Source organism: Oreochromis aureus, linkage group 3 (genome assembly GCF_013358895.1).
Source record: "Oreochromis aureus strain Israel breed Guangdong linkage group 3, ZZ_aureus, whole genome shotgun sequence".
In the NCBI taxonomy this organism is placed as follows: Eukaryota; Metazoa; Chordata; class Actinopteri; order Cichliformes; family Cichlidae; genus Oreochromis; species Oreochromis aureus.
Window position 1 is genome coordinate 112,395,407 of NC_052944.1, and position 23,728 is coordinate 112,419,134.

The 23,728-nt window shown below is 42.3% G+C and overlaps 1 protein-coding gene across 1 annotated transcript in view; it reads right to left on the reverse strand.

Annotated features, from left to right (window-relative positions):
* Positions 1–3,130: 3,130 nt before the first annotated feature.
* LOC116316372 (NACHT, LRR and PYD domains-containing protein 12-like) overlaps positions 3,131–23,728 on the reverse strand; it is a gene marked incomplete at its 5' end in the record, with an annotated part of 100,518 nt that continues 79,920 nt past the window's right edge. The window contains 3 exons of the mRNA XM_039603833.1: positions 3,131–3,658; positions 18,044–18,556; positions 21,168–21,354. Of these exons, the coding sequence (XP_039459767.1) occupies positions 3,131–3,658; positions 18,044–18,556; positions 21,168–21,354 (1,228 nt within the window). The remainder of the gene's footprint in view (positions 3,659–18,043; positions 18,557–21,167; positions 21,355–23,728) is intronic.

Consider the following 23,728-nt stretch of genomic DNA (forward strand, 5'->3'; position numbering starts at 1 on the left):
GTCATAACCTTTGGACTTATAACTCTAATATAAGTCCACACAGCGCACCAAGCACAGAGAAAATTCAACCTCAGTGCTTCAGAATTTTCCTCAAAATTCAGAAACTGTTTCTGTCATTTATCTGCCCAAGAACTTCATCATATGGACCTCGCCGGGTCCAGTAATCTTCAGCACATGTACATCACTTCAGCCAGTGCTGATTTAAAAACAGTTTCTTGTCTCAGTTTACCCAGCATTCACTTATCAGATGGACTGCAGCCGATCCATCAATCTCAACACAATTGTGTGTCCACATTTACACAACTTATTCTTTACCTAGTAATATCATCAGAATTACTTCAACATGGTAAACATTGATTTTCCTTTAAAATCAACTTACCATTAAAACTCAAGATCACAGCTGACTCGATTCTCTGAAATCCTGAGTCAGTTAAACACCTTGCTCAACTCACGGTGTCTTTTTCTTGGACTCCCTCGTCTGAGCTCACTCTTTTTACCCTGGGATCTCCCCCGGAATGTTACGAGATCTTCATAGACCCAAAAGTAAGCATATTATTTCCCTAGTCAAAAGTGAAGCCGTTCCTCACACAGTAATTCTTAATCCAACAGCCTTTGTGTTTTGAAACTAAAAAGAGGAAGGAACAGTGCCCAATTTAAACTGTGCATGTTGTCACTGAACAACACACACACACAGACACAGACCCAGGGCAATTCTTCCTGGATCATTTACCAACATTCAAACCAAAACAGTCTGCATTGATTATTTTCTGGACCTCAGCGGATCCACCAAAATTCATGTAAATATATCAACCATTGACCGATTTATTTCTTTTCCTCAGACCACCAGATCTGTTACTTCAGCACAATAAACACTGATTTTCCTTCGAAATCAGTTTACCAAGAGCCACAAAACCATTTCTGACTCGATTTTCTGAACTTCTGTGTCACGTAAACATCCTGACAGCACCAGGTGTTTTCTGTCGGACTTCCTCGTCCGAATTCTCCAATCCCATGAGTTTAACACTTATTAAACCATAAACTGACCAATAACTCTTATATTCTTCTATTCTTAAACATGCATCGGTCTCTTTTTTCTCTTTTACCATGAAATACCATATAACCTTTTAACTCAGTACTGTCTGTTTCTCAAAGTTTCATTATCCTTGCTTCAAAGCTTCTCATTACTTCAAAGTTACTCATTCATTACTTCGACGTTTTGCTTTATTCTCAAGAATTCAGTTTTACCCCTACTGCGCCAATAGTTAAGATCATCTACTCAGCGAACAGATAATTTAGAATTCAGCCAATTTGCACAAATTTGCTTAGTGAACAGGTTTGTGCTTACCTTTTTCTAATCTTTTTAGACCGGTCTTCTGTTCGCCTCATATCAGATCCAACCTTCGGCCACATTTGTTTTACTGATCGGCTAGCGGCTGACTTGAATTCTCTTAAATCATATATCAACACCTCGGACACTTCGCGTCCGGTATTTATTCTCTTAAAAACATGTATCAACTCCTCGGACCTTCTCGTCCGGTATTTATTCTCTTAATTAAGTGTCTCCCTCAAAATGATCCTCTGCGATCACCAGGGCTATATCTGAGGCCACAAAATCTCAGCGGGCCTCCCCCCCCCCAGTTTAATACCCAGGAAACATCTTTCCCGGGGGTGGAATCCTTCGGTTCCGTGACTTTTAGACACTTATAATCTCTTTATTCCTTAATCACAACTCAGTCTCTTTTCTCTCCATTTCCTTAAAACAACGTCTCTAGTTACTTTTAGCTCAGTACTGCTTCTTCCGAGCTGACAGTGAATGCAACACTACTCTTAAGTTTCACTTTTCGTTGCAAACAAAGATTTTCATTTCAAACAAAACTCAAAACAGAGATCAACAGATGACCACTTGACTACCTGTTTTAGAATTATAATCCACTACAGCACAATTTCTATTTAAGAGGTTTGTGCCTTACCTTTTTTGTGGGCCCAATAGTCAAGCCATCACCGTGACGTCTGCCGTTCGATCACCTGATCTGGCCTCGATCTCCGCCGACAACAAACACCTGTACTTCTTTCTGGACACTGGACACTCTCACCAGTGAAGCTTAAAACCCTCTTGGATAGAACATCAACTCTAAACAAGCACAGATATGCAATATGTATAAACTGATCATAACTACACCTGTAAATAGAAAGGTCGCCTGGTTTTTGGTTCCTCTGGTGCTGCGGTAGACGACTCGTTTCCTACTGACTCGGGCTTTGGGTCGACAAGATTTATTCTAATTACCCCTGTTGGATCTGTTCCTGACATATCTACCCCGATTACCAGGTAGAACACGCCTCCCGGACTATTTGTCCTAGGCAGAGTGTTCCAGGGACCCAGGGAGAGGGTGATGGGATTCTGAGAAGCTGAAAAATCCCTCTGAATTGCTATCCCTTGTAATCCCTCAGGCACTTGTGGCTGCCACCCTACTCCGGTCCATCCTACCACATTCCCCCAACCAGGAATGCACCACTGCCCTGCAGTATAAGACCCCAGCACAGCGTGACTGCCCCGGCTGGAGTGAGGGCTCCCTCCCCGTGTGCATATGTCAGGGTGGCTACAAATCCACACATCATATCCCCTCCAGCTGCTGTTTGCCCCTTCGCAATCAATCACTTCACACAAATCAAACGTGTATGCACTTGTGGACCCTTTAACGTAGTCCAACTCTAGCCCCTTATATCTGCTGAGACACCCATCCTTATTACCCTTGATATCACGCTTTGTTCTCACCCTCGGCCTCGTTTCGGTGACCAACTTCTCTTGTGGTGCTGGAGAGGGCTGGCCTCCGAGTCCGGACAGTTCTCTTTGGTTTTTCTGCAAGGCATAAACGAGCAAACATATGGCCATTATTAATATCATTACAGCCATCAAACTTACAATAACAAGCAACATTCTCATTTGTGTCCTCACTTCACGAGGTTCTAATTCACGAGAAAATTCTCGGCGTGGCATTTTTCAATGTTGATTTTGTACTTTTAGCGAAAGATTTCAAAGCTTTATTTATTTGTCTCTTATCTCTTTTCCTTCATTTATTTTTTTTTGTGTTTTTCTTTTCTTTTCTTTTTTTCTAGCAGCTTTTCTGACCACTCAGCTGGTGGTTGCTCCTTTCTGCAGACGCGGTGATTTCCTCCTCGGCGCCTCTTCTTTCTTCGACCTTCTGGGTAGACTACCGGTCGGCCCGTTGCACAGGGGAGAGGATTTATTCTGCCTCTTGGATTCGTTACCCCCCGTGTTCGGTGGAGCCGGGTCCTCGTCCACTAGCCTCTCGTCCGCTGCCGCACACTGCGTCCAATGGAACCAGGTGTCGCCTTTCCCTTTCAGCTGGACTGCTGTAGCCGTCCGGGCGGTCACCTCGTACGGACCGGTCCACCGGGGTTCCTTCCACTTGCGCTTGATGACCTTTAGCCACACCGCCTTGGCGTCGGGGACCTCTCCTTTCTCTCCGGGCTTCTCACACGTCACCTGTTTTGTGAAACTGGACACAAGAGCTTTCAACTCGTTAAAATATTCAGCATGAGACCTGTTCCTTTTCTGGGGCTGCTCCGCCGAGGCCACTGTCCAGGGTGCTGGAAACTGTCTCCCGGTCAGCAGCTCGTACGGGGTAAAGCCTGTTGACTGATTCACAGAACATCGTATGGTCATCAAAGCAATGGGGAGTGCAGCAACCCAATTTAACCCTGTTTGAGCGCATATCTTAGCTAGTTTATTTTTTAAGTTCAGATTCATTCTTTCTACTTTTCCTTGTGACTGGGGATGATACACTGTCCCAAATTTGTGCGGCACTCCCAACATTCTCTCTACCTCTTGCAGATCTTGGTTTTTAAAGTGTGTGCCATTATCTGATCTAATCCTTTGGGGGAACCCGTGTCGCGGAATGTAATGATTGATCAAACACTTTATTACACTTTTCGCGTCTTCCTTTCAAGTTGCCCAAGCCTCTGGCCAGCCTGTCAGGGCATCAACACACACCAACAAATACCTCACACCACCTGGGCCTGTCTCAATCATGTCAGTGAAATCAATGACAATCTCCTCTCCCGGTCTCTCGGGCATCAAAAACTTACCCGGCTCTGGTTTCACTGCTGGTTTGGGATTGTGTGCTCCACAGATTAAACATGTCATGCCCAAGAATGCAGTCATCCAGTTTAAGCTGTACCCAAATCAATTTAAACATCATATCATCAGATCATCAGCGCTTTCATCAAAAAACCTTTTTCACTTCACACCCTGCGTTCACGCACACACTTCAACAACATAATCCTCACACATCACCTTTATCAGTCATCCTTATATCGTCCAATCCTTTGTAAAACAACGGTTAAAAACTCCTTTGTGCGCTCACAACAGCAGCCACTTCATTTACATATACTGGTTGTCTAAAAATAACTCACAGAACTGCAGTATCCTGTCACTCAGTCAGACTCACACACCACACTATTTTACATAGACGTCATATAAATACAACTGCACAGATATTAGGCCTCTGAGTTCCTATCAAATTTTGACAAATTTAACATAACGGTCCAACCGATAAAGTCCCAGACTTTTTTGCGACCAATTTTAGCCAGTATCCCGTCCCTGACGGTGGCCCGATTGCTAATGCCCTAACTGAATTTATCGTAGCCAAAAAAGCGCAAATAGGGGACTCGAAGCCCTAGCAATTTTGAAGGTTCCCAAGTTCTTCCCGGCTGTCGACCGTACTATCCCTATTCGCCGATAGGTCAAGGGTCAGCGTCCTGCCCAGGAGCAACCGTTACCAAGGAGAAAAATGCGCTTCTTAAGGGTCCCAGACTCCTCGTCCTAACATTTTAGTCAAAGTTCTGAAAACACTACATAAAATCACAAGTAATCTTATTAATGTCCAAGCCCAGCTTTATACTCAATCAAAACTGCATAATCACACACAGACCAATTACCTATCATACTATATTCACTTAGCAGTCCAACTGCTTTCTCTTTTCATTCCTTTATTCTCTTTAACTCAGTACTGTCACTTATAAACTTCCATTTCATTATCATTACTTCAACCGGTAAACCTCATGAAGACTTCACCAAAACCAAAACAGACATTCACCAAAATGAAAACAGACATTCATCAGTAATTCCAGTGAGTAGACTTTAATTTTGTCATATCCAATTTGACACCTTTCGGAAATTCAGTTCAACAGGTAGTGTCTTACCTCTTTGATTCGCCGGCGAATGTCTCCTCACTTTCACCACTGATTACCGTCTGTCCGCTTGACCACCTCGGACCCTGTCCACCGCCTCCAACTGGTCTTCTCCTCCTCCAATCCTGGACGAGCCCCCAGAAATGTTAAGATTCAAAACTTGGAGAAAGGAGTACGGAGGTATCTCAATAGCAATAACAACACTGGTCCAGTAGGTAGGATCAAAGCGAAGATTTATTTGACAATACGCGCGGAGCCCAACACTGTGCAGATTCAGTGTTGAACTGAACTTACAATAATCAGACAAAGGTTTTATAGGGGTAAGACAACAAAGCCCCCTCTTTTGCAAAGCAGACACAATACAGCAGGCATGTCCAAAGTCCGGCCCGCGGGCCAATTGCGGCCCGCAGTCCAGTTTTAATTGGCCCGCAAGTAATTTTATAAATAGAATAGAAAATGGCCCGCACGTCAACTTTTGCTTGAGTTTATTGCACTTCTTAGTTTTAACACCAGGGGGAGCTGCTGTTGATCAAGGCAGTTGCTCTACCAAAAAGGACAATCACAGAAGAAATTTACCCCCAAGTTACCAAACATGGCAGAACCAAAGAAGCGAAAGGTCGAAAGTGAGTGCAGAAAATTTCAGACACGGTGGGAGAGTGAATATTTCTTCAAAGAATTCAAGGGGACGTGTGTCTGTTTGATCTGCACTGAAACTGTGGCAGTTATGAAAGAGTATAATGTACGACGTCATTATGAAACCAAACATCAGGCCTATGCATCCTACACTGGTGCTGAGCGAGAGCAGAAAGTAAAGCAAAGGGTAGCTCTCCTGCAGGGTCAGCAACAGTATTTTTTTCGTGCTCAAATTGTCCAGGAAAAGGCTCCAATAGCAGCTATGAGGTCGCCCAACTCATCACAAGACATGGCAAGCCTTTTTCAGATGGAGACCTCATAAAACGCTGCCTCGTTAAAGTCACCGAAATAATGTGCCCGGAAAAAGTGCAGGACTTCAACAACGTCAGCATGTCCAGAAATCCAGTTGTACGACGCATTGAAGACTGTCAGCCAACATTAAACTGCAACTGTCTGATAAAGCTGTGCTTTTGATTTTTACTCCATCGCATGCGATCCGAGCACCGTTGCCACAGACACTGCACAGCTGCTAATTGTTTTGCGGGGAGTGGACGAAAGCACGAGCGCTTTAGGTGAGTAAAAATATATTCCACAGTACCCGTGTGTTAATGTGCAGGTACACATGCTTCAAATATCAACAATCAATCAATTCTGTCACTACCCTGCTTTTGCGCACCACTTTCTTATATGCGTTTTTCTTGTTAACACACAGAGTACACACCGCTGTGCACAGCGCACGCACACGCAAAGTCAGCTGATCTCCTCTGATGCAGATCTGCTCCTTGATCAAGTGACATTTGTCTGGATTTTTGGCACGAGTGGCGTCGGATCAGCACCGCGGCTGGATGGCCCGATTTACATACCCAGCGCAGCTGATACTCACCAGAATAATTTACTAAAATTATATGGACTCCTGTTATTAAGTCCAGTTCAGTCTGTTAATGTTGATAATCATTTCAAACGAACGTTAATAGATGTTTTGCTAAGCCTAATAACGTAAATAACAAACTTGAAATGTACCCGTCCTATTTTCCCCTTTGTTTTTTTTTTCTCTGTGCTGTAAATCTTCTAAGAAGAAATCTGAGGCTGCTGTTCTGAGAATGAGCTACCAAAGCTTTTTCTGAATAAATCAATAAAGATCCATTTATGGAAAGCTGTGATGAAGGCAGTTTTGTCTTTAATTATATTCAACAATATAACACATTTAACCACTTTTAAGTGATTTTTAATACAGTAAAGTTAAGGTTATATACGTAATTTCTAGTAAGTGGCCCAGCCCCTCCTATATTTTTATGTATGTGGCCCTCAGCGAAAAAAGTTTGGACACCCCTGCAATACAGCCTACGTCAACCTAAACCACAAAATGTTCCGTTAACTTTAACATAGTTTAAAGAACATCACGGCTCGTCTCCATCCAGGTGTCGTACCACGAACTCGTTCTTATCTCCCGGAACATCTGGTGCACTTCCTGTAACAAACTGACAATACGCCGGCACAATTTGCAATTGTAGCAAAACACATCTTTAACTTTTATCTGCTAACTGAATCTACCAATGTGTATGTACGTGTATGTGTGGGTGTGTGTGTGTGTGCTAAACTTCGTGTCATGACCTCTCCTGTGCCCCGGCTCACCTCACACCTCTCATCCCCAGATACAAAGCCTGCGCACATACACAGCTGAAACTATAGGTGTTATTTCTAGACTAAATGTCACCCTCAAATGGTATTATTCAAACATTATGAGACGGTTCCAATCTTAAAACTTAGAACTTCAAACTTAACCCAAAAAGAATGTAAGGAAATAAAGGATAATAAAAATAACTCGATACATCTGTCATGTAAGCATGTGTGTTGCAATTCCTTTCACAGCTCCCATCATCCTCACCGTGTATTGGCTGATCATAACGCCTGCCAAGAGTTTCTGACCCTCACATGACCAGGAGCCACAGCTCTTTAAGAAGCTCAAATGTGATTGTGTATAAAAGATTAAAATCATAACAAAGGGGTTTTTCCCCCGATTGGCCAATATGTTTGCTCATATCAATTTACAGTTTAACAGTTGAAAATTGCAATGATCAGTATACTCTTTGGAAACTACAGATTACATAATGACAAGGGCATTTTGTCTGACCCCACAACACCTGAAGAGAAAAGAAAGGCTCCAAAAGCTCAAATCTACAAAGGATTCATGAAGTTTCATCCAACAATAACATGTTTGCCTTCCACAGTGTGCTGTTAGACACCACTGTACCTCTGCCATTTCAAAAAGAGCAGCTTGGGAACATTTTGGCTCCAAACACTTTGTGTTTAAGTTCCTAATCTTTGTTTTCTTTGTGAACAACATCTGGAGCTTTTTGACTCATAGAAACATCATTTTGTTCTTTAGATGACAGCAGATTGGGACTGAATAATCAATCACTATCAAACCAATAAAGATGCTGATTTTACAGGAACTTTGTTGGAGAAGCTGTAAAGACATGAAACTGGTGGAGATCCCAAACCAGTTGATAGTGCTGATTATTCCAAATAAAGCTGTTTTCCATTTGAGATGAAATGACTTTCTGTCCTGATATATAATAAAGATGTTAGTTGTTTTGAGCCCTGTATTAAAAGTAGGTCCAGTTTAAAGTCAGCTTGAGTTTGATGTCTTTATGTCAAAGCTGCTCATGATGTTGAGCTGCTGATGGAATAAAAACAGGTAAAAATCTGCCTCAATATAAAAGCATGTAGTCCAGACTTAAATGTAGCCTATTGTTAGCTGAGGTCCACACACAGTGTTTGACAGTGTAAACTGTGTGAAAGGGCTGCTGGTGGAGCTCACTAGGATGAGCAAGTGACCATGTGCCACCAGGTGGAGAGCAGCTGGCCTGGCTTTGATTCTGACCACGCCCCTTTCTCTCTCCCTCTGCTTTGCTGTCACTTATCTTCACTGCTCTGTCCAATAAAGCTGAAAAAGGCCCCAAATCAAAGAAATCTGCTGCAGCCTCTGAAATGTCTTCTGTTTCCTTCCCGACGGCTTTTTCACCGTCAGCCCATCAGACAGTCCAGCAGCATTTATGATGATGTCATGATGTTGAAGAGACTGCTATGGTGGCCTCCCATGACCCCCAGCCTCATCTACACTGAGATGCAGACATTTGAAAAGCAGACAACTGAATAATAGTCCAACACAACAGTCTGTGTACAGACACACACTGAGCTTTCATAGAGTCAAAGGAGTCAATCAAACACAGCTAGTTGAGTCATTTCTTGTGTGAGTCTAAAGTGAATCTAGTATTTGAAAGTCCACTTCCTGTATTTGTTGTTGAAGACTTCTTCAGCTTCTTCTCAAGGACATCAGCTGCTTGTTTGGCAGCAGAGGCAGTTAAGAAGCTTCCTGAAAAACACTGAACAGTGAGTTCACTGTGGCATATGACAAATTCAGCTTTCTATGTGCAAATGTGTCTGTGTCAACCTTTCAAATGCTGTTGAATCCAAAACATCAGCGGCTCCTTGGCTGCTCACTTCATGCACTTCTGTCTTTGTGACAGTCCAATGACATCACAGCTGTTTCCACCCCAGTGTCTCAGGACTGGACACCTTTAAACATGTGGAGGATCAAACAGCCGTCCAGCTAAACATACATGAAACTATCAAAGCTGACAATCATTCCAATAACATCTAATGGTACATATATATAGACACAGGACTACAAGGAAATGGCTCTCAGCATCTGGCTGTGGGAACAAATGAGTCCCTGTTTGTCTTCAAATTGTGTGCATGTTTTAGACGTGTGTCACATGCAGAAACACAAAAATCCCACAATGACACAAAGATGTGTTTGACACAACTGTGCAGCTGTAAGTTGTTTCTAATGATTCATTGAAGCTCTTCTAACATTCTGGAGACAATCAGTCCATGAATCTGTTCAACACCACAACAATTTGACTTCAATGTGAACGTTTGCCATTAAATAACCTTCTTCATCCAGCTGACAAGCATCCTTCATTCTATGATATGAACAGTTCCTCCTGTTGATGACAAACCTCTGACATGATCTGCTTGAGGAGCTTTTTCATGTGAAGCTCTCTGAGCTCAGGGCTAAGTTGCTGTGTTTCATCTTTAAGAGCTGCTGCCTCCTCGCCGGACTTGTTCTTCTTCTCCTAATGACACCATTTCTGCTTCAGATCTTTCACTGGGCCTAAAAACAGATGAAGAGTAGATCTACTGCTGTTCACTGTTTGTGTCAATATGGAGAAATATGAAAGACAAACACAGCACATACAGAGAAATGTAGACAGAATGTGCAGCCAGTGCAGTAAATGGTCTAAATATCAGCTCTTTAGAAAATGATCCTGATGAACATGAAACTAACATCCAATGAGAAACACAGCTTCCTTGTTTCATGTCCAATAACAATAAATGAAGAGCTAATAAAGAGCTATTCTATTGTAAAATGCTGAGATGATTATTAGACAGAAGCCAGCGGCTCACCAAAAGCCTGCATTGCAAATCTATATGAAAGTAATCTATGCTCATATATGGCAAAATCCTTTAAGTGTCACTGTGTTTTTCATCTGTGCTCTTGTTGGTTGGACAAGTTTGTAAATGACAAAGAGCTCAGTGGACTTTGCATCCATCAAATCCTGTTAGATGTTTGTTTTTCCTTCACAGCTTTGTGATGAAGGCTAAAGAACAGAGATATGAACTATTGCCAATATGAATCCTGATGCATGACGTGGGCACAGACCCACCAAAGCAACACTCAGCTCACCTCATTCCAGGCGCTTGTCTGCTGGAGACCATGAGCCTTGTTAGTCACACATTAGCACCGTGGTAGAAACAGCCTCCATCATTTCATTAGATCTGAATTTGGACTGTTTCCTCTGGATGAGAACCAAGTCTGTCAAATCTATTGATCCAACACAAACTATCAAACACATTGGCTCACAGTCAGATTGGCTTTGTATGGATGGTGTAACAGGGGCTGGGAAAGGATGCTGAAAGCTGAATATAATACAGAACAATAACAGGACATATAATCATGTAGAAACATGATCTTCAACAGGCACACTTCTATTATTCATGATCACAAAGAACTTGTGCAGCCCTGATATCAGCCCTAATATATGAGTGTGTTTGCCCAAAGATTGAAACAGCATCAACATGACAGCTGTAAGAAATCTTCTCTCAGCCTTGTTTGGCAGAAGATCCCTGCAACAAAGATTGTAGCTGAAAGATGACGTGTGTAAAGTTTGTCTTTGGGAGGGTTGAGGCTGTTTTAGACCTTTGATAGTTTCCAATCCAGTTCTGAAAGACAGAAATAAAAACAACATCATTAAGATCAGATCATGGAGCTGTTTCCTGCCTTGTTTCTAGCTTCACATTACAAGACTTTACTACAATAAAGATGCTAACATGTATCTGTAGGAACAACATCATTGAATCTAGAACAACTGGAGCCAAACCAGTGGCTCTGCTGGGATCACTGGTGAGCCAACACTTCCTTGTTGATGCAGATTTCAGGGCTTCCTGTTGCTCCTCCGTTATAACTGTTCTCTCTTCTCAACACATGATGACACAAAGGAATCAGCAGTGACGAAGATGATGCTGAAGAGAAGCACACATTTCACACATATAACAGAGCAGTCCAGTTACACACACCTCTGCTTGACATTAGGCCTCAAACAAAGACACAAAACACTAACTTGACTCTAAATAGAAGAAACTGGCAGCTTTTTCTGTTCTGTGCTTATTTATATTTGACACACATGCTTCTCTTTGTGCAAACACACATCGCACTATAAGGGTAACCTAGCACACAATGATTGGACAGCACAGTGATGATGCTGGGAGATCCTATACTGAAGCAACACACAAACACTGAGAACTTTAAACATTGATTATATTGAGATAAGCAGCCGACCCAGTCTAGATAAAGGCGAGCAGCTGGGACCGCTGCTGCACCAAAAACAGGTTTCAGTGTTTCCATGTGTGTGTGTGATGTCTTTACTTATACTGGTCAATAGACTTTAGTCAACACATTATTGAAAGGTGTTACACATGAAATAAAAACAGTGTTTCATCTTTATTCCTCTGAAGCAGCTGCATTATAACCAATCTGCTCCTTTGTGGCCTTTAAAACAGCTTAAATAACTGTTGTTATATTTGTTTCTGCTCCTCTTGGACAGACGACTCTTGAAAAGACATTTTTGAATTTCAATGTGACTTTAACTGGATAAATATGGGATATATAAACGTCCCTCTGCAACAAACTGATTCCAGCTTCTACCTCATGATAGGAATGTTTTTGTGGCTCAAGATGACCTGATATCTTTCATGATGGAGACATTTGACACATGTTTCACATATTATAGACCAACAAGTTATTCATAGCAGTTTAAATACGGGAGTCACTTTTGGGCCCAGCAGATAAAACAGAGCCAATATTTCCTTCTTTATTTAAGTGACGTGTGTCACAGATGTGACCTAGTAAAGTGTAGCTGAACATTAGTAACGTTATTAACACTCTCAGCTGGTCCTTGTTCCAGACCTGAAGATCCTCTTCTTTCATTCAGCAGCAGCTTCAGGTCTCTGATGGTCCAGGCTTGTTGTTGGGAAACAGCCCTGCTGGGATGATGGTGTCCTCACAGAAACAGTCAGTGATGCTGTTGATCTCCATCACAGAGCACGTCCCAGTCTGCAGTCTCAGTCCTGCAGGGCCTCGCTGGCTTCCTGACTCCACCCAGTCAACAACAGGAAGTGTTTGAAGTGCAGGAACAAACTGAGGCTGTGGTCAAACAGGAGTTTTTATCTCCTGGCTCTGACTCTCACTGCGGCCCCGCTGCTGTGTCAACATGTGTTTGTGCTAAACAATGATGGAAAGTGTTATAAATGACTTGTTGGCCTCTGATCTGTCACAAACAGCTGAAACGTGTCTCTCACGAGTCACATGAAGGTTTCTGACAGAAAGGACAAAAAGTAGCTGCAGTCAGTTTGTGTCATTTTTATATTTATTCATCTGGGAGAAAAATCTGAGGGACATTAAAATGTGTTTTCAACAGAGACAAGAACATAAATATAACAGAACAGGTAAATGAACATATTTCAAGTAAACAGCTGGACTGATCAGGTCCAAACACAGAGTGATCAACAAACAGCTGTCATATCTTTATATATAAGCTCTTTATAAATCCTGTTCACTGCAGTCTGTTTACTAATAATGTCAAACTGTTAGAAACACAGAAACATCAGAATCGTCTTTGTTGACATAAACCTGTCTGGGATCCTTTGTTGTTCTTTTGATGCAGAGTTACATTATAAATATAAAGAGTTATTTCAGAGTCTCATCAGTTTTCCTGCATGTCTTTATTGAACACATCAGCAGGGCTGAAGCTCTCATGTTAAACACACACTGATCTATGGACACGTTCATGTGTTTCTAACAGCATCATAACCAGGCTGTTATCAGCTGCACTAACATGATGTCACACACACTGAATGTAACAGTGACAGTTTACATCATCACACAATCAGCTGTGATTGTTTCACTGTCATCAAACTAGTCAACAGGAAGTAGAATCAATAGAAACCAATCATTTACTGACAGCATGTCTGATGGAAATAAGTGCAGATTATGTATGAAGTCTAACTGCACACAGTAACTGTGTTACAATAAGGACTTAACAGCGCCCTCTGCTGGAGTGTTTCAGTACTGCGTTAACTAGAATACACCACCTCCTCCTCCTCCTCACACCACCTGCTACAGCTCTACTCTTCTATGACTACAGTCATCCACAGCACTGATGTGAGGTCACATGGTTCATATGTAAGGAGCACAGAGACGTCCTAGCAGCTGACCTCAGGTCAGTTTAATGACTGTGAGCAGCAGCTGTGTTATTGTCACTGTGACAGGGAGACACTCTCAGACACAGCGCTCATGTCAGCTTGTTCTCATGCAGGAGGATCAGGAGCTCCATGTTTGTCTTTCTGTTTGAATCATGATGTGTTTGTGCCATCAGAGTCTGTCATGAGTACTCAGGGTTTCACAGCAGCTCTTCTGGATGCTGACGAGGACTCCAACCTCATGTTTCACACCTCTGAGCTTCTGATGTCTGTGAACACTCGTGTTTCTTCTCTGGGCTCATCTGGACAAAAACACCTTTCTGTGTTTGGCTCCAGCCTCATTGTGACTGACAGGAAGTGTGTTATCCATGAGCTGCACTTCTTTGTTTCCTGCTGTGTTTCCTGTCTGTGGACAAACACGAGTGTTTCAGCTGAGGACTTGGTTCCTTCCACCTGTCCATACAGGACATCACGCTGTCTTTTCTCTTTAAATGCAGCTCCAGGTCCTTCCACGTGCTGCTCTGTATTTGTGCAGTTTGTAGTGTGTCCTGGGAAACGTAGCACACATGGTGTTCTTCTGGTGTTTCCTCCTTTCACTGAGTGTGAAACACTGACGCTGTGCTGTTGTTCACAGAGGGGAGCTGATTCTAGCTGCAGCTGGACTCTGTCATCTAACTGAATGTGTTGGTGCTGATCACGGGGCTCTGAGGGGGGAGCAGCAGGAGGACTCTGGATACTGACGTCAGTGTATCTGTGGAAGCTCACACAGCGTCTCTGTCATTCAATATTGTGCTATATATTGTATCTATGCAAAGATGAACAGACTGTGTGTTCACTGGTCTCTGTGCTGCTGACTGCTTTGCTGCAGCTCTGATGTCATCATCACTCCCTCCTCCACCCTCAGCAGTCCCAGCATGCTGCTGTGGTGCACCCCACCCTCACTCTACACCTGAGCCATAGACCACACCTCCACCTCAATATACACCACAGTTTTCTCTGCTATGGAAATGAGATCAGGAGGAAATCATTATTATTATTATTTAATAAATGCTCACATTAATGTGGGCTTATTTGTTTCATATTAGAAACATTAGTTGAGTGTTTTAGTATAAAATGGTGAAAGTCCTCTTTTGCTCCTCCCTCACCTGTGGATGGACGGTGCTGTTACCGTGGTGACAGCTTGGATGTGTTTCAGTCCTGCCTGGTTATCACTGCAGGAATCTTTCACATTTATTACAGGTAATAACTCTGATTTTTGTGTATTATGAACTAAATGTATCCTGATACACACAGAGATGGATGAGCAGAGGTCACATGATGAAAGAACAAACATGGAGTCTTTGATTTATTTAGATATTTATTGATGAATGCAAACAAACCCTGACACTGAACCATCGTCCAGCTTTCACAGAACAAACCTGATCACATGACCTGCTGACCCAAACAGTGAAAAGCTCCATGGCAACAACAACAAACAGCCTCACATATGTTAACAGAGGCTGTTAGAAGCACAGAGTCTTTACAGTCTTTCTCCTGTTTGTACACAGATCTCTGCACATCTTCATCACAGTTACTCACAGACGTGCAGAGCGTGTGGATATCAAAGCTAAGTTTCCACCATGTTTGTAGTCTGTACTGGGACTCATGGAGCATCTCTCTATGAGCACTCAGTGCTTTAAACAGTGAGTCCCAGTTTAACCAGCAGCCTTCACACCACACATCACACAGACATGGAAACTTCAAACCCTCAGACTGAAGTCACTGGCAGTCTCTGGCACCAGCGACTGCGCTAACAAACACACAGCAAACAGTGAAGGTTTGGTAGAGAAAGCTGGTTGGGTAATACCAAGTATGCTGCGAAGGAGGCGGGGTTACATTACTAGATGATTAAACATGAAACTATTTTGCTGATAATAATTGAAACGATTAAAGAAAATCAAGATAATTCATAATTTTATGAACTGGAATGATGAAATTATATTGGCTGGATCTGATTATTGAGGGGTCATGACCCCCGTAACCCCCCCTGAAATGACGCCTGGTCCTGAGGTCAAATCCACCATCTTTGTTTCAGTGCTTCATGTTCTCCCGTGTTTGTGTGCGTCCTCTCCGGTACTCCGGCTTCCTCCCACAGTCCAAACACATGCAGTTAGTGGGGTCAGGTTAACTGTGAGTGGTTGTGTCTCTCTGTGTTATTCCACCTTAATAAATGACTTCCTGTTAGCATTAAGTGCTTCTGTAGGACTGATGTCATTTTCATGGTTGGATCATTTAAATGAAGCTGGACTCAGTAAATAAGTTGATTGATCATTAATGAATAAAACTGGTCAAATCCATCACGTGGACACATGTGATTGTGTAGTATTGATCCCAATGCTGGTATTAGTGCTGGATCAATAACACTGGATGGATGCGTTCAGCATGGAGCCCCTGAGCTGTGTTACAGACAAACATGAAACTGACAGGTCTGTGTCATTCACAGTCTGTAACACTTCTAAACAACAGAGGCTGACCCAAGTGCCTCAGAGCCAGGCACGCCACATCACAGCTCTCTAAAGAAGTTTCAAAATAAGAGCTGAAAGCTGTGTTTGCTTGTGTTAGCTTATTATTGTGGAGACTAACATTCAGTGATCATGTGTTCAGACTCATAATGATTACTCTCAGAAATCCTGATCTTTGTATTTACTGTGTGTTGGATCAATAACTGAGATTCATCGTATCACACAGCTGTGCTGCTGCTGCTGCTGGTGATGTCAGCACATCTGGAACAATACGAGGTATCTGCTACCAGACTGAGCAGGACGTGAGACCTGTGGACTGTTTAAAGCTGTCCCTCCACAGGTCACTCAGACCTGATCCACACCTCAGTGAGATTCTCTGACTTCCTCAGTAGAGACAGAAACCATTCAGATCTGGGACGATCAGCTGACTGATGATGTCACACAGACTGTGTTTTTCAGGAACAGTGATTCTGATGTGAGCCTGCTAGCTGACAGCAGACCTGATGAAACCACATGTTGACATCTGTGAGGACAGACTGGACTCTTTGACTGCACCTTGGTTCTCCTCAGAGGTCTGTACAGGAGCATGTCCACCCCACTGAAGATCTCAGTCACTGTGAAACATAGAAACCTGCTTGTGTGGCCTCTGCCTCACATGTAGATGCAGCTACAGGTTTCTCTGTCAGTCAGACTGAAACAGTGTCCTGATGCTGCATCATTCAGCTCTGTGCCCCAGTCAGCATCACTGTGTCTACCAGTGTCAGTGTTTCTTTTCCTGTAACACTCAGCACAGGCTCAGCTGGTATCCAGTGTTGGACTTTCAGCTGCTGTGATAGATCCTCTAACATAGATCAGCTCTGCTACATGTTGTTAGATCAGTGCAGCTGCCTGTCATGTCCTGATGTTTCTCTGGGTCAGCAGCTTCTCCATCAGAGGTTCACATGGAGCTGATCCAGTATCTCCAGTAACTGTGTTCTGTGCCTCACTGGTTCATCCTTCTGTCTGTGTGACGTCAGTCAGATGTTAAACTCTGTAATCTTCACTGTGTCACAGAGTTCAGTGAGTCCCGTTATTCACAGGATCAATCAGATCATCAGAGAACAGCTGATCAGCAATCAGTGGTGCCAACAGCGCCTCCTGTGGTGAGAGGATGCAATAATGCAATGTAGCATTTTACACTGAACACTTCCAGTCATGGAAACTGTCTGTTGGATCTGTGTGACGTTGCTTTCTTGTGTTGCTTTCTTGGTTAGAGTTCCTCACAAATGTCCAGATTATTCTTCTAATGAGGCGTCGACCATGTTTTCAGTTCTTTGGAAGAAACATCGCCTTTGCCATCCTTACTTTTCTTTGACTTCTTCAAATGCAGCTGAACTCCAGCTGGTATTTGATTGGACTCTGCAGCTGTTTCTGGTCATCAGTTCATTCCTGCAAACCTCTGAACCTGAACAACAATGATGCTGCATTGCTGGCTGATCCCAAAAGGTTGATTCTGTTCATCTGGACGTTTTCAGAAACGTTTGCTCACTGATCAGGTGACTTCTTCAGTCTCAGCTGACTGCAGCTTTACAACCTTACAAACAGCACATTTGCACAATGACTGAAACCAGCAGCACCTGATATATATGATACTAATATAATATATATACATATATAATCCATACTAATGATGAAGGAACTGAGCTCACAGTGTTCATTCAGTGAACTACTCAGTTTATTTTGGGCCTCAGAAATGCTCACTCTGTTTGTACATCACTGTCAGCAATAGACTCATTCTGCTGTGTGGACAGGAACACATGTGACATCACTTCCTGTTAGTCAGAGTGTTTCTCTAACAGGAGACACTCTTTACACTCCACTCAGCACAGGGACACTGAGGAACCAGGAGACCAGAACCTAAACCCAGGATAAAGAGTTTGAGTGAATGTGGTGTTGAAGGTGTGGAGGTGGATCAGAGTGTCAGAGGAGACTCTGTAGAAGGACAGAGTGCCAGCAGGACAGTCCACATACACTGCTGCTCTGTTAGAGACAGAGGAGGAAGAGGAGGAGGAGGAGGAGGAGATGGATGTTTCTCTGTTATTGTGCCAGACACAAACAGGACCATCATCAGAGCAGCTCAGACTCCAGGACTGATCATTCCATCCAAACCCACAGTCATAACTGTCTCCTTTCCTTCTGATGCTTCTGTAACTCACTGATATATAAACGTCTCCTCTCCACTCAACCTCCCAGTAACAGCGACCAGTCAGACCATTTCTACACAGCAGCTGATAACAAACATCAAATCTGTCTGGATGATCAGGATATGACTGAACCTCCTCCACATGTGTCACCTTCCTGTTGTTGTCAGACAGTTGGAGCTTTGTGTTCACTGTGTTTGTGTCGATTGTGAGTTGACAGGAATCTGATGGAGAGAACAAACACAATCCAGCTGCAGTTATTGATCCATCATCTGTTCATTGATTGACACTTTGATGATGACTCCTGACATGATGAAGATGGTTGAATGTGTGCTGCTTTGTTTCCATGAATCCCATTAAAAACACACTTACACTTCCTCAGACCTGGTCTCAACCATCGGACTCCAGCAGGCTCCACCCTGAAAGGAGGAGGGGTCAGAGCAGTCAGCATGCACACATGGACATTACATGGCTCTCATACACACACTGTTACACACTGAGCTCAAAGCTCGGCTCCACTGTTTGATTCAAAGAAATCTACATTTATTTATCAGCACATTTAAAAACAGCTTGAGCCAAAGTGCTGCACAGAGTAGAGATAAAATAGGAAACATACACAGTAATTACTATAAAGACTCGTCAGAATTGAAAGCTACAGAGTACAAATGTGTTTCCAACCGGGTTTTAAAAATGTTGAGTGTTGGTGACGACCTGATGTGAAGGGCGACTGTTCCAGAGTTTGGCTGCAGCCATCGATAAAGCTCACCTCTGTTTTTACGTCTAGTTCTGGTCAGAAGCTGCTTATCTGCAGACCTGAGGGCTCTGCTTGGATTATTTTAGTTAAAGAGAGATAAGATGGAGCTAATCCATTCAGAGATTTAAAGACAAACAAGATCTGGAAGTGGATTCTACGACGTACTGGTAACCAGTGGAAAAAGCTGGAAAAAGCTGGTGATGGGTCGTCTAGCACAGAGCCACCGCTGGAACATATTGGCATATGAGGTCTTACATGAGGTATACATGTGAACAAAGAGTACCAGTCTGTGTGTGTGTGTGTGTGTGTGTGTGTGTGTGTGTGTGTTCCAGATGTGACCCTGTGACCCCAAAGTTGGTGCTAAGAGTCCAGCGGTCCCCGTAACAAAGGGCTCTTATACTTAAGCAGACACAGAGTAGGTGTCCTCCTAAACCATAAATCAGTAAGAGAAGGTACGACCTCTCTCATGACCACAAGTTGTGTGTGCATGCCAGAGCACTCTGGAAGGCACACAATCTTTTTAACAATGTGAGTTTTGCTTTATAACAATGTGAGCAGCTACTGCTAACTCAGTTTAAATTAGCATTAGCTAATAACAGCAGTCTACTTAGCTTTATCCCATAAAGCTAACACACATTTGCATTATAACGATGTGAGGAGCTATGCTGCCATTAGCGGCTAATTCTAATTAGGGGTGAATAATTATTACCAGCTAATGCTAATATCGTTTTCCCTTCCCTTTTAACATTGTGTGAGGAGTTAATGCTAAGTAGACTGCCATTAGTGGCTAATGCTTATTTTAGGTGAATAGGAATTGGCAGCTAATGCTAATACCATATTTTCTTGCTTTATAACAATGTGACCAGCTAATGCTAAGTAGGTTGCCGTTATTAGCTAATACTAATTTGAGGTGAATTAGCTTTATCCGCTTATGCTAACAATGTTTTTTCTTACTTTTTAATAATATGAGTAGCTAATGTGAAAACTTTTCATTCAATTTTAATTTTTGCGATGTGAAGAGTTAATGCTAAATAGGACGCCATTTGTGGGCAATTCTAATTTTAGGTGAATAATCATTAGAAGCTAATGGCTTATATGGCCATATTTTCTTGCTTTATATCAGTACATAGCCATTATTAGCTAATGCTAATTTGAGGTGAGTTAGCATTATCTGCTACTGCTAACAATATTTTATCTTACTTTTTATTACATTTTAAAAATATCAGCAGCTAATGCTAACACTACTTTCATTTCAGTTAAGCCTATTTAACATTAATTAACTTTATTTAGCATTAAGAAGTTTATGCTAAATAGGCTAGTGGCTAATGCTAATTTTAGGTGAATAAGGATAGGCAACTAATGCTAATACCATATTCTCTTGATTTATAAAAATATGAGTAGCTAATGTTCATACTATTTTTCCTTCAATTTTAACAATGTGATGTGTGTTACCGTTATAAACTATTGCTAATTTGATATGAATTAGCATTATCAAATAATGCAAACTATTTTCCTTTGCATTATAACGATGAGAGCAGCTAATTCTAAGTATGCTGCTCAGCTAATGCTGTTTATGGGCCCTGTTAGAATCAATATTTCATTCTCATTCTGTTGTTTGAGAACAATAACAGAAAAATGTGCACTTGAGAACGAATTTATTGTCAATTCAGCTGTGAATGTAGAGTTTTAGTAGAGTCATTATTTAAGCTTCCATTTCCAAATGTTAGCTGCTCCTGTCTGCCTCTTTGTCACACACACAGACTGAAATGATTCACAGAATTGTTTCATCCTTCTGTCACTGTGACTGTGGACATACAGCATGGGAAACATACAGATGGCTGACACTTTATTAGGTACACAGTGGCATCTATCTCAGGTAGACCTGAGACCTAAATGTCCCTGCAAACAGACTCCTTGGAGACCTACATAAATATCCATGTACTATCCAGCTAGTGTGTCTGTCCCTGAAAATATTTCTGCATGTGTGATTGTTCATGTGTCATCTGCAGGAAACAAACAGGAAGTACACATGAAATGATTCCAGCTCTTCCTCCTCTATCAGACCTTCTCTTCATACCTGAGAGTGTCCAGTCTCCAGCCTGGATCCTTCAGTCCAGCCGACAGCAGCTTCATTCCTGAGTCTCCTGGATGATTGTAGCTCAGGTCCAGCTCTCTCAGATGGGAGGGGTTGGAGCTCAGAGCTGAGGCCAGAGAAGTACAGCCTTCCTCTGTGATCAGACAGCCTGACAGACTGCAGACACACAAAAGACACACTGTGCACGCTCACAGAACAAGGAGGCCTTTAAACATCATTTCACTAAATGGATGGACTGAGCTCAGCCTACAGATGAACTGGTGCTAGAGATCATAAAGAACATCAATCAGTCAAATTCAACACTTTAGATGGAAATATGAGATTAATGCTGCAGACAATCATGAACCTGCTGAATTCATGAACATCAAGAATTCAGCGAGTGGTAAAATAAAGATTTGACCTCAGTGTTTCTGTCTATTCCTAACATATTCCTAACATGTAGTGATGGGTCCAGCAACACTGACGCACCGACGCATGTATCAAGCTCACAGAGCGAAGCCTGTATCGGTGCGTGCGTCGCTTTAAGAAAAAGTCACGTGATCGATACAGCTACTGTATCGCTCATTGTCAACGCGCCAAACTGTGTTTAAAAGGTACTGCATCTGCCAACGGAATGAGGCCACCAAAAAACCCCACAAAATTACTCTCGCAAAGATAAAAAAAATATATATATATATATATATATACAAACAAAATGGAGCCCGAAAGAAAAACAAATGTTTCTGCTGTGTGGGATCATTTTGATCTTTTAACTGCAAATAGTTCGTCTGTCTTTGTTTCAGTGTAATCTATCAGAATAGGAAAAACAGAAATGTGACTTTCAGAGTAAATTATTTATTTCATTTTATCAGGTTAAATGTCGCAACTGTTCTGCGGAGCTTCCTTACACAAACAAAAGCACCTCCTCAGTGTTTAGGCATTACAGAGCCAAACATGAAATGAGGAGACAAACACACCGAGAATGAACACAGGTCGGCCTATATTGACACTGAACAGCTTTATCATCATTTTATATATATATATATATGTGTGTGTGTGTGTTTTATTATTTTCAAATCAAGCATCTAGGAAGACTGTTCTGGCAGTCCTGAATTTTATTATAAAGGACTGCCAACTCCTTAGTATTGTGGAGAGAAACATTCCAAGATCAGAGGATCCTTTAACGTACTGGGGGAATAGGAAGACATCTTATCAGAACCTTTTCCACCTGGCTTTACAGTTTTTGTGTACCCCAGCTTCATCTGTGCCTGTGAGTTTTCCAAAGCTGGGGAAATGGTGTCAAAAACCCCCCAAAAAACAACGCAGTAGACTGAATGCAAAAACATTGGATAAACGTATTTTTTGAATAGAAATTTATAATAAAGTCTGAGTCAATTACATTTAAATTGACTCAGATGACTAAAGATTTCTACAATATTTGCAATTTAAAACATATAAAATGATTCCATGGAAAGTACAATACCTTACAGTGTATACACGTATAAAAGTATAATATAACTAGGTCATTGAATCAGTGTCTGTTGTGAGTCTCAAGTAAGTTGCCTGCAATGATATTTAAGGTCCAGCAGGTGTCAGTATGGAGCAAAACAGCAACACTGTGTCGACACAGTATCAATACAGTTTGGGGAATGTGCTGAAACGCTTCACAAGGCCTCATCTACCCATCACTACTAACATGATAGCTGCACTTTAGAGCTCTAAAACTGGAACTGACACATATTTAAACTCTACATGTTACTCAGTACATTCAGTTCTGACACTCGCCCACAGTCCAACAAAGGAAACATGGAGATCACATCAGTTTGTCACCAAAGTCTAATTATTAGTGCAACTTAACCTGTTATTATCTCGTTAACTCATTAACTGATTAACACCAACAATTATTTTATCGCACATTAACACAGTTTTTAAAATCATGATTATTGTGAAAGTGCTCACTGGCTCTGATTGTAAAAGCCAAGGGTCACAGGAGGGATGTTGACCAGTGCTGGCTTGAAATGGGTGTCATTATGCGTCTCAGCCAATGAGAGCATTGAGGGTGGGCCTAATACTACTGCAGCGCTCACATGACCCAGGACAGAAAGAAAGGGGCGGGGACAGAAACATGGAGACAGGTACAGATCTTTAACATGGACATTTTAAACTGTTCCAGGAGGCAGTGTTGATACAACTAAAGTTACCTGGAAGCAAAGTTGAGTTTTTTTATCACAGGAGTACTTCATGTCTGAAGTATCACTTAAATGCATTACACGCTGTTGATGGCAGCAAATAAACCACCCAAACAAACAGAGGTGGGAGGCTTGGGCAGACTACGGTCGTGTTCAAATTCATGGGCTGCATCCTCCTGAGGCCGCACTTGTAGACCGATTACGTCACAGCGACGCGTCGAAGGCTGTCCAAATTCGTAGACTCCTCCGAATGCAGCCGACAAATGCGTCCTCCTTTTCCCCGAATTTGAAGGATGGGTCGGGTGTGTCCTTCGTGGCCCACCATATCCCAGAATTCATAGCGCGGCCCAGCCAATCTCCAG